Source organism: Ambystoma mexicanum, chromosome 7p (assembly GCF_040938575.1).
Source record: "Ambystoma mexicanum isolate Mex_15411 chromosome 7p, UKY_AmexF1_1, whole genome shotgun sequence".
Taxonomy (NCBI): Eukaryota; Metazoa; Chordata; class Amphibia; order Caudata; family Ambystomatidae; genus Ambystoma; species Ambystoma mexicanum.
The window spans coordinates 324,149,682-324,164,543 of NC_090939.1; the positions used below are offsets into that span (position 1 = coordinate 324,149,682).

The following is a 14,862-nucleotide window of genomic DNA, read 5'->3' on the forward strand; positions in this document are numbered from 1 at the left end:
CATAAGGTTTATGTGATTTTGGGCTGTGTTCTGTATCCACGAGCCATGCGCTGTGTGGTGAAGGTAATGGGCTCCCCACCCGTTGAGTGATGTGTCTGGTGTTACAACTGCTTGCACTGTAGGGTCATGTTAGGGAGAATTTCAATTTCTGTGCTAATTTCCCTTTAACCTTATTTTTTTTTAATTATTTTTTTTAATTTATCGTGCCATAGCCAACATTTGACTTTAAACACATTTCACGAACAAACATACAATGAGATAAAACTACAACCTTAAAAGGATTAAAACATTCAAATTCCTAAATTATTAGCATTTTTAAAAAGGAAAACAATCTCACAGACTCCAAAATATTAAAGAAGAAAAAAAAAAAAAAGAGAAAAACAGAGGAAGGAGAAAAAGCGAACTGGAAAACACATAGTTCCTCCACAATAAAACTCTTTGGTCTCAGAGACTAAATTTCAACAACTCATTTAAACACAACTTCAAAAGAGAAACTTAAAACTGGGAGAAACTAGTCTGTCCCCCACCCGTGACACCCAATCACCTTCACCTCCTTCTCTCCTACTTTCAACTTAATCATTAATCAAATTAAGTTCCATCAGAGCTCTAACAAGTTCCATTGAGAGAGCAGACTCATGGCATGAGGATAATTTCCCTCAAAATTCAATGGTATTTAACCAGGACGGCTGATGGACAAACCCACCAAATCTGCTTACCATCATACTCCAAGTACCTGGACAATCTACTAATAAGTGTTTGGATATCTGAATCACGTTATTATCACACTTAGGCAATATTTTCCCTTCACTATCCCTTGTAGACTGAATCTCAAGGGTCGGGAGTAGGTTTAGGCGAAATCTAAGAATAGCTAAACCCAGCCGCAGATCTGGAGATTTTTTTTAGATAGGCAGGGAACATTGATAATCGTTCAATCACTAAACGAGGCAGATCTCTTTGCCCTTCTGATACTATTTATGCTATCAATCCAGTCCTGCTGTTTAATCTTATCCTTCACCCTGTCCGTATTACCCAGAAGAAGCTCAAGTCGCAACCTGCTTTTACTAATATTTCTGAGCATCTTTGCTGGAATTTATTCAGGAAACCATTTTTACCCAATATCAACTCTTGCGCTACTTCCACAAGTAAAGAGTTTTTGGGAGGATCTCCAACCACTCTATATAGGTTCAGCCATTTCCATTAGAGTCATGATCTGAGTGAGGCAAGACCTAATTCATACCTAAGGCCAACTTTAGGGACAGATTCCAGTAACCCCAATGTGCGTTTCCAGTTTAGCTTCAATTGTGTCCCATTCAATATCCAGAGCTAAACAATTATAGTCTAGACCAAAAAACTATCGGGACAACCTTGCCTATATAGAATCTCACTAAGGGAAGAACCGAGAATTTACAAAATTGCGCCTCGATTTTTTTTCATTTTCGAGCCCAGCTTTAGTATTTTTAGTTCAATTTATCGCAACAGATCTCATTTTGTTGGAAAAGAGCTTATTGTTGCTCCCAAGTATGTCAATTCCGGAACCATCTCAATCGGTAATTGGTCCAAACTCCAAACATAGTGCTTCACTAACCTTCTTGGTTGTTTAAATCTTAGATTTTAAAGGATTAATGATGAGGCTTTTATTTCGCGAGTAGTTTTCTATAGCAGATAGAAGACGTTGCAGCCCTACCTGAGAGCGATCCAGGACTACATCATCATCCTCATACGCCAACCAATTTGTGAGTTTCCAATTACGGGGGATATTAGTCCTATATCTTTCAACCACCCCGCTAGGTCTGCTATAAACAGGATAAACAGAAAAGGAGCACATAGGCATCCCTGGCGGACCCCTCTCTGTATCCTGATCGGATTTGTGAGTAGGCCTGCTCTAGTCAGCATTTCCCGCATAAAGTTATTAGAATGGAGTTCTATCAGGATCACTAGTAAATTGGGAGGAATACCCGAGGCATCTAGTTTTTTCCATAGCAGATTTCTATCAATAGTGTCAAATGCTTGTGAGAGGTCCAGCCATGCCCCATATAGTGGAAGTCCCCCTTTTCGGAAGGATGGCGTTGTCAAGCAACTCAATACCAGCCCATTAAGTGAGGTTGAGAGACCCTTTCTAAAACCTAATTGCTGCCTTGGTATAATAGCTGTTTTGTTTGTTGTTGAGACCAGCAAAAATGTTGCTGTAAGCATCCAAAAGAGAAATTGGCTGCTAACAATCAGTCCTCCTTTTTATAAATGGGAATAACTATAGAGTTTTTCCAAGAATCAGGAAAAGTCTTCCACAGAATTATGTTATTGAACAGTTTTTTTAGGACCCTTGCCCACAAAGGTGGATCCATTTTTAAAATTGAGTTGCTCAAGCCATTCGGCCCCACAGCTCTAGATGCTGAAGATTTCCGTATCTGCATTTCTAGGTCTGCGGCCAAAAAGTCCAGGAACCAGTTACCTAGTTTTAATCTCTCCCCAAGACTAGTATTCTGGCAATCATAGACCCCTGCAAAATGAGCACACCACACCTGTTCTTGGATATGCCCATCCTGTTTTTGCGAGCGACTTATTCCATTCTTTCCAACCAAAGCCCAGAAAGTTCTCAAGTTTCCCCGGGACAGGGCAGCTAACATTTTCTCCCCGTCTTGCTGGAACATAAGACCCCTAGGAGCTCTAACCCAGTTTCTCTAAGAGTTGTTAAGCAATCTCAGACCCTCCTTAAGGTGTTCAATATCTTGACAGTGTCTCTTTAACCAACCTCTGAGTTCCGAGTTGCTTCTTTTTGACCATTATATCAACATTAAAAGAATGTTTGAAAATCCCATGTCATTTCTGGAGGTTTGATTCTTTTGGGGCCACATTAGATAAGAAAAGAGATAAGTTACATGGGTTACAAAAGTTTGATAGTTGTTGGTCAGAAAGTTGGTCAGCCAAAATCCTCAGTTCACAATTTAATACTTCACCCCCCCTTTGAAATCTTCTTACAGCATTACCAGCTCCATTCATAGACAGCTCTTGTTCATAGAACACTGCATCGGGATCCCCCTCTAACCGTAGACTTGCAATTAACATTACATGATCATCAATGTTGCCCTCCCCCAAATGAAAAAGTCAAGACATCTCAAAAATGCCTTTCGAGGTGAAAAGATAATCAATTGTTGAGAAAGCCTCCTCTCTAAGAGGGAGCATTAGGGATATCTCACCTCATGTTACCATTAAACATTTGCAAGCCCCATTCTGTCAGAAAATCTACCCAAGTTTCACCATTACTTGTCTTTTGACGATATCGTCCAAAACTCTTGTTAACCGACGCGATACATTGAGAGTTCAGATCACCTGCAAGGATAAAGTCATCTCGCGGGAACAGCCGAGAACATTCCTCTACACCATTAGACAGACTAAGCAGAAAATTGTATAAAGAAATGATTTTAGGGTTCCAGTAAACATTTATAATAATCCAGCCTTTACCCCTACCGGCCCCTCTTTTTGTTGCTCGCACCATTAGAATACCTTCACTAATATCCCATAGTCTCCGAGTCAAAAATCTCAATACTACATGCCACCATCAAACTCCCCTTTGGCCTCCCCCCCCCCCCACCCCTCTGAACCCCGAGCAACTGCTGAAAAATAGAAAAACCTTCGAACCCCACTGGGCAAGTTAACCAAGTCTCTTGGAAAAGAATTAAATATGCCGATTTAAAGATTTGCGTTTTCCTTGGTTCTTGAGAGAAGGAATTATACCCTCTGGAGTTCCAAGATAGTACTTTTAGTTGATTCTTCCCTAGAGTCTGTTGCGAGATGCCAATTTTAAGAATAACCTGGGAGATTATCTATGGAACCATTTCCCACATATTTACTGTGGTTGGAGAGCATCCTTCTTTGTTCTTGGGTAAAGTCTGTTGACTCTCCCACTGCGGATATCCTGTGTTGACAATTAGGGGTACTGGACATACGTTGGAGATCGACAGACCTCTTTGAACCCAACCGTCTATTTCCCCCCCCCAGAATTAAGTCCGCAACAAGTCTCGACTTCAGAGTTACTGCCGCTGTGTTTGTATCAGGACCTAGAGGAAAGTTAACTACATCAATATCCTCTGTTGTGAAATATTTTAGGGCAGGGATCATACTCATTTCCTGTAGAATTGTAGATCGATTTAGCAGCAAATTATTTTGCATTAAGGGAGTTTAACTTGATAGAAACACTTTACAATTCTTTTTTTTATTTTGTTTGTCAGTTAAATTCCACAAGGCAGTCACCACGTTGGGATTTACTAGTGGAGAAGCCAAAATAGTGCTTCCATTGCACCTTGCTGGCAAGTCCTCCACCTGAGGCCTTTGTGGGTACCTGCCCCTGAATATAGACTCCAGCCCCTTATTATCCAAATTGTTCACCTCTCCCACCATAGGTGCTGCAACTTTAATGATCTGATCCAGGGGCTTTCCCCAGACTGGAGTTGACAACATTTTTGGGTTTCTTTCAGAAAAATCGGTGCAATTTTTACTGAGGAAATTGCCGATTTGTTTTGACTTTTCGCCAAAAGAAATTAGGAGCAATTTTCTTTGGCAGTTCTGGTATCTCCATCTGGCTTCCAACTGTTAATTTCTCAATCGTTTTTCCTTTTTCCATTAAGTCATTAACACATTCATTATTTACTTTGTCTTCTTGGTCTTTTTCCCCTTGATCCTTTTTAAGGGGGGTCTCTTTCTGGGTTTGTCAATTTTTTTCATACCCTCCTTTAACTTTTTCAGGAATTGGTTGGAGTCTGCGGATTTACATTTCTTTTGTTTCTTCTTTCCTCCCCTTCAGTTCCTGTGTTAAAATTCCTGGAAGGGTACTAGAGATTGGTTATATCTCATTGGCACAAGTACCAGAGTTTTGTTAAGTCAAAGGTATTATCCTCCGTCCGATCTCTACCCTCAATGTTTTGATCTTGACCTGGTCCAATAAAGGGAACCTCAATTTCCAGTTCCAAGAGGTCTTCATCTCTCGGATCACTAAGACTAACAGGGACCTGGCATTGGGAGTCTCCAGATTCACTTGGGGACTCTCCTTGAGTCGGTAGAACAACCACATTCCCATTCTTCTGTCGTTCAGATGTTGTCAGTAGATGGTTTGAAATCCTATTTTTCATGGTGGTCGCCCTTTGAGTATACTCCAGGTTTCCCTGAAATAATGCCAGAATCGGGTGGCTTTTTAGGGTAGACGCACTTCCTTTATGTCTCGGCACTTCTGATTCTTTCATTAAGCCAGACCCCATCGGTGACCGATTGTCCACTGGATAGATGCTTGGGGGAGGGACAAAGATACCCCCACCTGTCCTTATAGGGCTTAAAAAAGCTTGAGGTTGCCACCTCCTTTTCGATACATTTAGACTTCTTGCTCATTTCAGTACTCTTAGTCTGCTTGCAGCCGGTAATTGCAGCTCCTTGAGCAGAGCTCCGAAGATCATACATATACGACAAAATATGAGAAAGACTAGCACCTGGGTCAAAGGCGCAGTCCTGCATGTCCATGTTTTTTTATCTGCTCTTAGACTGCCCAGTAATTTCTGCTCAGAGTGCATATACACAAAACAAAATTAAGGCAAATAAAAAGACACAAAAAGAAATCTTTCCCTTCTCCGTGTCAGAAGCAATAATTCACTATTCACCTCAATTTTTGAGGCGCTTCCGTATTACCCCAACTGGAGAAGCTCAACACTGATTATTAATCAGTACCAGACCACAACATTACAAACCCAGGCTGGTAGCTTAAAACGCACTCTGCGCTCACTGCCCACTGACAATTATTAGCAAGCACCAAAAAAAAAAAAAAAAGAAACAGCAAAAAAAAGCTGACAGAAACCACCACACGCCAGAGATAGGCACACTAGTAGTGCGTCAGGGAAGACACTCCCGGGAGCAACACCACAGCGGATATGCTGAAGCACCTAAGCACTTTTATCTCTATTTTCTCAGAGCACGGAGCTCTAAATACAGAGCTCTGAAATCTGCAAGGTTTTCCACTTGGCGCCCATTTTTTAAAGCTTAAAGCTTTAAAAGCTTATTACGGTTTACCACTGAAGCACTGACGCAGGACCGCAGCACCTCCTGGCCGTGCAGCCACGCAGCAACCTTGCACCCTATAGCCACCCTACCGTGCAGATCTTCGGCGCGGATCTTCGGCTTTGCGGCCTGCGAGTCAGCTTCTGCCTCCACTTCGGCTTCAGCTCAGCTCTGCTGGAAGGCTCAGAGTGGCTCTGTACCTTCTCGCGTCTCGTCGCATCACCTTCAGCGTTTCCCGTTCTCTCAATGAGAATTTCTTTTTCGAAAAAAGGAACTTCAGGCACTCAAGTCAAACCGCACAGTCTGTCTCAGTTAACACAGCCGCTTCCGACTCGAAAAAAATGTCCTCAACCTTGGAGACCCCCAGCTCTTTTGTTGGACTACCCTTTGATTTTAACCCTGGAGTGAGACAGACCTTTTTCTCACCCTCATGCATTTTGGTCTATAAATTCCCTCTGTTTTTGGAGTCTGAAACTCCATAGACATCTACTTTTTGTTTGACGACACACAGCACCTTCAGTCCAGTGTCACAGAGAAATCCTTTAGGTGCATTCCTGTAACCAAGGGGATTAAGCACAGGTAGATTTGGGCAAATCCTTCACTTCCTGCCCCTGCCAGACACGCTGGAGCCAGAGGGGAGCTTCACCAGTGAATCCCGCCAAAGACCAAACGAACAAAGGGACCAAACCTGGTTTGGCGCTCAGTGTAAATCTCAAGAAAGACCTTTCCAACTAGAAATGGCGAAAAAAGAATAGCAGGGCCAATTTGACAAAATGGGCACCCATGGGAGTTTTACTGCAGCTGCAATTGCAGCATGCAGTAAAAACACACAATAGTATGACAAAGTAAACCACTGCCACCAGCCATGAATTGTGGAAAGAGTAACAAAAAAATGTTACATGAGTAACTAGACAAAGGGGATACAAAGTAACCCCTCCAGCACCCTATGGTAAGATAGTGTGTGCTGGATCAAGAAAGGTACAATGGTAAATAAAGTCAATTTCACTTCACCGTTCTTGGAAACAGTAGTTTCACCAAGAGAAGGATTTTAACCTTCGAGAAATCTAAGAGACTTCCCTGCGTCACTGCACTGAAGGTGCTGTAGGTCACAATGTACAGATGATGCCTAAGGAGTTTGTCAGACTCCAAAGTCAAAAGAAACAGAGTGCAAATCACAGAAAAATACATGAGAAAGTAGGAAAAAGGTCTCACCATCGCCAGGTTAGAAATTAAAAGTCCTCCAGTCCAGCAAAAAGTGCTGGGGGTCTCCAAGGTAGAAGGGAATTAGCACATTTCTGAGAATTCTCTGTAACAAAGATGCAGTTTGGCTACTCGTTTCCCCCTGCGAAGGTGAGTGAGAGCTGTGTTTTGAGGGGCTCCGGGACTGAGTCTATCTGTTGAGTGATTTCATCCCACTTGTAACAATTATAACTGGCTAATAGCGTTGTATTATTCGAAATCCTCGTTTGGTAGGCTGCCGAGGAAGCTACCTTCCTGCCAGGGTGTAGATTGTTTTATTCTCCTTGTCAGGAGGGGATTCGGCAGAGGCCAGAGGGGTTCCCACCCTCCTTGTAGTAGTAACTACCAAAGAGTCAGGCTTTAACTGCCCCGTAATGTATAAGGGATATGATTGGACTGGTCTGAACATCTTCTCGATGCGCAGGTTGACCGCGTGTTTAGTTGGGTGTAAGCATAGGGTTGGCTGCATCTCTGTACCGATTCTATTAGGGGGATAAATTGGGTCGCTGATTTTTTTTTTTTATCCCCAAGGATGTCCACTACTGGCTTTTTGTGTGTCTATTTTGAAGTGCTCTGCAGCCTTTAGGAGCAGGTAATTGTATTGTAACTGGTGGTCTACCAGGGATTCAGGCACCGGTGGGTCGGTGTGATATGGGGACTGGATGACTTATACGTCATACTATTGATCCAGCTCCACCGTGTACACTTCATCCTCTGGGTCTGCATGTGCCAGGGTCCTGGGAGCCTTGCCTGGAATGGTAATAAGTGTCTTGCCCTAGGTCCTGATGCGAGGTGGAAGCCTGTGGAGTCTAGGCAGGCTTTTTTGGAAGCTGGCTGAGTGACTGCTGCCCCGCCCTGTGAGGTTCCCTGAAGATTTGGGAGGACCGCGGGGTGGTCGTCAAAGAAATTAATAAAACAGGACATCCTCCTCATAACTTTTATCAAATTGTTCTGAGGTCCACTGGCAGTAAAGAGGGAGTAGAAGTAGCAAGTGTAGGTGGGGGCTCTGGGACAAGGGTTTTCTTATGGTGCATAGCCCCTGAAAGAATCTTGGGTAGTGAAATCCCTGCTTTTAGTAGCTTGGACTTTTTCCACCTGGAACATCGAAGACTTATGGTTTTTCAACATTCAGGCCTTTTACAGGGTGTCGGAAACATGCCTTTTGATTAACTTGCTCATCTTCGAGCTGTTTGTGCTTTTTTTGGAGACCGTTGACGCATCTCAATGCCCAGTTGGCGCCTGAGGACTTTGTAGGTTACAACACAGTGTTGGAAACACACTTTACCATCGGCTTTGGGGGCCTGTTGTGTGGTGATCGCGACTGCAATGGCCCAGAGGACAGGGAAAGTTTGGACCTCCCCCTCGACGCCACATGTAGCCCATCGGTCAGCGGCGTGGTCGATATCCGGCCGTGGGAGGTGTGCTTGGTGTGATGAGCCTTGGTAGTGCTTCAGCCGCCGGGTGTTAGCCCCGTACAAGAACTGCTGGCCTGCCTGTTGGGGGCGTCACTTAAGATGTCGATGCAGCCATCGCTCGAGGCTCCCTCAACGTCGCTGGTGGCCTCAGCCTACATGGTGTAGTGGGCCCAGCAGTTGGACCTGCAGTCCTTTAGGGTTTTAGGCCTGAACAGTTTGCAAAACTTGCACTGTCCCTCTGTGTGATCCGTGGGGAGACAAAGATTGCACACCAGGTGCAAGTCTTTCCAGGGTAACTTCCTATCAAAGGAGGGGCAACATTTTAAAGGTGCGGTAGCGGGTGGAAGGTTTGAGGGTAGACGTTTGTTCATGTTTGGTGGGGTGCCATTACTGGATAGTTTAGCCCGTTTTTCAGCCATAGTTTGCGTGTGGTTTGGTGTTTATTGTGATGGGTGTATGTTTTGTGGTAGAACGGAAGGAGGTGTTGAGGCGTTTGATGGTGAGGTGTGATGCACTTTGTATGCTGTGGTGTGCTTGTGATAGTAAAGGAAGGAGGTGTTGTGATTGGCGTTTCTTCTGGTGTATTCATCATGCCTGGATGAGGTATGTATGGAGTGATGCCACTTGTGGAATGTTTGCGGTCACCCTGAAATGTTTGAGTCTGAATAGAGTTCCACCCTAGGCAGTTGAGTTATGTGAGCCTGGGTGGTGGGAGCTAGTGGGTTCCTCTTATGAGTACTTTCTAATCTCCTGATGAACCAGACTAGTACCGATGTAACTCAAGAATCTGAATAAAGCAACTGAAGACTACTTGACAACTTGACAGTTTATCCTTTTAAGTATGACAGTCTATCAACCTGTCGTAACAGATCAACATTCTTCTCTCTACACCAGCTGCAGAATTTATTCCAACCGGAGCGGTATAAAGATTTGGTTGCTGGCCTTCTGGACAAAAGCATAAACTCCATTAAGTCATCCGGGAGGTCCCAATCCTTGTATCTCAGAAACCACGCGTGAAGGCTGAGGGTCCCGATATCTGGATGGAGAACCCGACCCTCATCTCGCGAGAGAAGGTCCTCTCTTTGTGGAAGACAAATCTGAGGGCAAATGGACATGTACAGAAGGTCCGGGTATCACGTCCTCCCGGCCCAATCCATGAGTATTTCCTGAACCTTCTCACCTCCTGATTATGTGAGGAATGACGGGGACTGGAGGAAACCTGTACAGAAGTGGAAATTGCCAGTCCACCACAAATGCATTTTCTAGAGCTCCTCTTGGGGGAAAATCCCTTGAGCAGTACAATTTGCACTTCCGGTTAGCACTGGTCACAAACCGATTCACTTAAGGTGTTCCCCCAAAGGGTGAAGATCTCTTGAAGGACTTCCTGAGCTAGTTCCCACTCGTGGGAGACTGCGCTCTGCCTGCAGAGCGTCCGCCGTTGTGTTCTTCTCTCCGGCTAAGTGAACTGCCAATACAGATATTCCTTCTTGTAGTGCCCATTACCAAAGCTGCATTGCCTCTCTGCACAGTGGTAGTGGCCCTACACCACCTCTCTTGTTGAGGTAGTACATGGCCACTGTGTTGTCTGTCATCAGGACATTCTTTCCCCGTACAGATGCCAGGAAGGTCTACAGGGCTAGTCCGACTGCCCTAAGCTCTAAAAGGTTGATCTGTAGTTTGGACTCTGATGGAGACTAACAACCACCGACAGTCAATTCATTGGTATGGGCTCCCCACCCCGTGAGTGAGGCGTCCATCATTACTGTTATCTCCGGCCATGGTTGCCAAAATGGTTCTCCTTTCAAGATGTTTTCCGGACAGGCCCACCACTGAAGATCCATTGAGACGCTTGTCTGTGATATGTAGGAGTTCTGACATCCTTCCTGAGAATTGTGACCACTGGGTCCTGAGAGCCCATTGGAGAGATCTCATTCTCAGGCGAGCCTCTGGCAGCAGAAAAATGCATGAAGCCATGACACCGAGCAACATCAGAAAATCGAAGGCAGGAAGATGTTGGGCATTGTGGAATTTTGTCACCATCTGCAGAATGTCTTCAGCCCTCAGCTCTGGTGTTGAGGCTTTTCCTAGGGATGCAGCTTTGTGAAGATATCAATAGAGACTTCTTGAAATTGAGGGCGAAGCCCAGTCTGTGGAAGGAGTGGCAAGTATAGCTGAGATGATCCAGGGCTTATTCTGGGGAACTGGCCATGAGCAGCCAGTCGTCCAGGTAAGGGTAGACGTGAATCCCCGCTCTCCTGAGACTCGCTGCCACTACCGACATTAACTTCGTGAAAACCCTTGGGGCGGAGGTTAGCCCAAATGGCAGAACCCGAAACCGATACTACCTGAGGTTCGCCATTGGCAACTCGCACTGTCTGTGCTTGAGATGGATCGGCATATGAAAGCAAGCATCCTGTAGGTCCAATGATACCAACCAATCCTGAAGCTGGAGAGCCTGAAGGATCAGAGACAGGGTAACCATCTTGAACTTGTCCTTCCTGAGGAACTTGTTCCAAGTCTCTTAAATCCACAATAGATCTCACTCCTCCGTCCTTCTTTCGAATTAGAAAATAAGAGGCGTACCAACCCTTGTTCCTTTCCACTACAGGCACTGGTTCTATAGCACCTTTCTCCAGCAGGGGTAAAATCTCCTGCAGAAGGAACAGATCTGGAACCTTCTAAGAGTTGTTCCCTGGTGGATGACTGAGGTTTTTGCAGGAAAGGTAGGCCGTAACCTTGGGCAACTGTTTCCAATGCCCAAGCATCTGTAGTAATAACCTGCCATTCTATCAGATGTGGCGACAACCTGCCTCCTACTGCAGTCTTGTGATGGATGACCTCAGAGGTTTTGGAGAGGCTGATGTAGAGGCAGCCATTGCTGTTGCGGTCGTAGTACCTCTACCCCCATCCACCACGGGGGAATCGTCTTTGACAACTTGAGCTGGATGTCCTCTGCCTCTTCCAAATGGGGGAAGAGTAGCAAAAGGACCTACCCCTTCAGGGCACACCTATTGGGCGGTTTGGAGTTTGTCTTATTGCAGCTTCTCCAAACTCTCATCAGCTTTATTTCCAAATAGATGTGTGCCATCAAAGGGCATGTTGAGAAGTCTGGATTGAACATCCAGGGCAAATGCAGACTTCCTCAACCACGAAAATCTGCGGATCACTGTGCTATCCGCCATGCCTCTACTAATGCGGTCAACAGAATCGAGACCAGTCTGAAGGTATTCGCACATAGCGTCCTTTCCATATTTGACAATGTTCAAGAAACCTTCTCGTTCCTCCCCTTCGGTGATGTCAGCCACCATAGAAATACACTCCCAAAGGGTGTGGGTAAATCTCGCCAGCGTGCATGTCGCATTAGCAGATTTTAACACCATACTACCGGCCGAGAAAACCTTCTTGGCAATGGCATCATATCTTTGGTCATCCCTATCTTGTGGAATTGTGGGATAGGCATTTTGTCTACCTGAAGAGGTAGCTGCCTGTACTACCAGCCTTTCTGGTTCTGGATGTTTTGAAAGGTATAGAGGATCAGAAGTAGAATCTCTATGTTTGGCCGTTAGCCTCTTATTCACTGCCAGGACCACCTTGGGTGTTTCCCAATTGGAAGTTACCCTCCTCTGTAGTACCCAATGAAATGGGACAATTGGCTCTTCCTGTGGTCCTTTATGCAATATGGCTGTTAAATCGTCCTGTTCAAACACAAGTGTGGGTCTGGACCATCCCATATGCTCCATGACTCTTGTCATGAGTTGTCTATATGTGCCATCGGCATGATCTCCTGATCTGCCTTACCAAAATCAATTTCCGGGGAAGTGTCGATACCACTCGCCTCATGCAGACAGTCCTGCACCTTTTTTTATACTAGACTCTTACGATGTGTTCATCTAGTACAGAAGGTGTCCCATATTCGAGACCAAACGGTCTTTCCTCCTCAGATGATTCCTCAGCATCTTCATAAATTGAAGAAAGTTTCCAAATACTCTGGGCGAGGTTGTGGTGTAAAAGTCTTCTCAAAAGAAGAAGACCATATAGACGTCCTAATGGGAGCCGACAGTGTTGAAATCGTTTATGTCGACGGCTTTGAAGGTTTCCACTAAGTCGTCAATGGCTTCGACACAAACGTCGCTGTCTTCGACGATCGCGTCGAAGGAATTGTCATATACAGCATCGAGGTGGTCGGTACTCAAGGCGTCAATGACTTCTCCTTCGATTCTGGCGCTGAGGGCCTCGACGACGCACTCTTCGGACTTGCCGTATGGGTTTCTTACGGCGTGGATGACTATTATTTTGTGTCACAGAGGCTCTCTCTCGACTCGAGTGAAGGACGAGATCGCTCTCGAGTAGTTTTGACGGCCGAGTTTGAAAGCTCACGGCTCCTGTGCTTCCCAGGTGTTTTGACTGGGGTATCATCTTCAGGTGGAGGGGGCCAGAGCCGCGTTCGCAAACACCATCATACTTACTCTAAATTCCTCCCATTGAGCTGGGGTACTTTGTTTTGGGACCCGTTCAAGTGAACTGGATGAGGAAGTGGACGGCGACCTATGGCGCCTCTTTTTGCCATGCCTCGAAGACAAGGAATGATGCGAACCACTTGGTGAACATGAAAGTTTCATTTAGGTTTTTTTATGACAAGGAGACAAGGGCCTTGACTCGTCAGAGGATTTACGTTTGGAGGGAGCAATAGATTTTTTAGGCTTGCCTCTCTCGAACATCCCTCTGCGCTCTCTCAAGGCCTTTGCCGTCATCGACCTGTATTCGTCACACTCCGAAAACGGATGTTCTGACCCTAGACACCACAGGCAGATCCTGTGTGGGTCCGTCACAGACATTTTAGCAACGCAGTCCCAGCACTTTTTCAATCCGGACCGGGGAGTAGGCGGAGTCAATGAAGAAGCCATCTCAAAGATATTTTCTCAGAAACTCAAAGAAAATCGAAGTCTCACACAGAACCAAGCATTAAGTTACCGAAGCTGTGAAGCGCGGAAAATCGAAACTGAGCAAGGGGCGCTGCGTGCGCTACTTATACCTGTGATGACGTAGACGTCAAGACGGAGGCCTCCGAGGGACATCGACTAGAAAGGCATTGATGCGCAGCGCACTTTACTGAGAAAAAAAAGAACAATTGAGGCAGTAAGCTGGATATTAGGAAATATCAAAGATAAGGAATACCTGGGCGGACACAATCCAATTGAAATGGTTTTTATGAAGTCTGGGAAGGACTAACTGTTGTAACGGGGGGGGGGGGTCGATAAAAATGGAGGGAAAGGTGCTGCTAAGAGAAATCTTTACCAACATGCAACAGAAAGCCAAGAAGAAAACAGAGGATTTCACAACAAAGTGTGAAAACTTGCGAGCTATGCATGTGGTGATGCACAGGTCTATCTGCACATCACAAAGCATTGTATGGGTCTTCCTACTCTCTGCACATCAGATGTACCTAGAATGTGTCCCTCTAATAGGTCAAGTAAACATTTTAATTCTGGGAGATTTAACAAGACATACAAAGAAACCAACAGTACCAAAGCCCAGTAGATTAGTGAGAAAGAGTAATCTCTTTATGAGCGACCACCAGAGTTTGAGGTAGAGAATATTTAATGGTCCGTTTTAGTTTAATACAAAACATGTAATTATGAACCTAAAAGCAGAACGTAAATGTAAAGGCTACTGCTTTAATCCCTCCAACCCCCACCAAATTATTCTCTCAAATATTGAACTTACTGTTTTATGGTAGCAGTCAGCTAGACATTGCACCGGATATACAGACATATGTTAACATTACAACAGAAAATATACCTTTCCTCTGTGCATTCTGCTCGCTCAGTCCCATCAATCTCTATTTCTATGAGCTCCTCTGCCTCTCTCTTCGTCATGGCTATAAATAGTTAAGAGTCCTGTGGAAAGCAAGAGAACCCATTAATCGTTCATATAAATCTTTTTTCCAGGTGCACAGTACAGCCTCTGTCTAGCATAGTTATGTTAAGCCTCAGCATTCAAATCACATCAAGATACCTTGTTCTGACGCTTAAGTGATGTCGTATTTTTCAGAAAAAGCTACTGGTGGGTTTCTTCCGCCTCAATCTACTAACAGGATGAAACTATGGAAGCTCTCTGGACATACACGAGTACAATAAGATTCCATAGGGGAGCCCTGGGTTTCCAGTTGTAA

The 14,862-nt window shown here is 44.9% G+C and overlaps 1 protein-coding gene across 6 annotated transcripts in view; it reads right to left on the reverse strand.

Moving 5' to 3' along the window:
* Positions 1–14,862, reverse strand: part of GABPA (GA binding protein transcription factor subunit alpha) — a 560,071-nt gene that overhangs the window by 424,607 nt on the left and 120,602 nt on the right. For all 6 annotated transcript variants that reach the window (XM_069636386.1, XM_069636385.1, XM_069636387.1 and 3 more), the window contains exon 2: positions 14,490–14,587. In XM_069636386.1, the coding sequence (XP_069492487.1) occupies positions 14,490–14,566 (77 nt within the window). In that variant the 5' untranslated portion in view covers positions 14,567–14,587. The remainder of the gene's footprint in view (positions 1–14,489; positions 14,588–14,862) is intronic.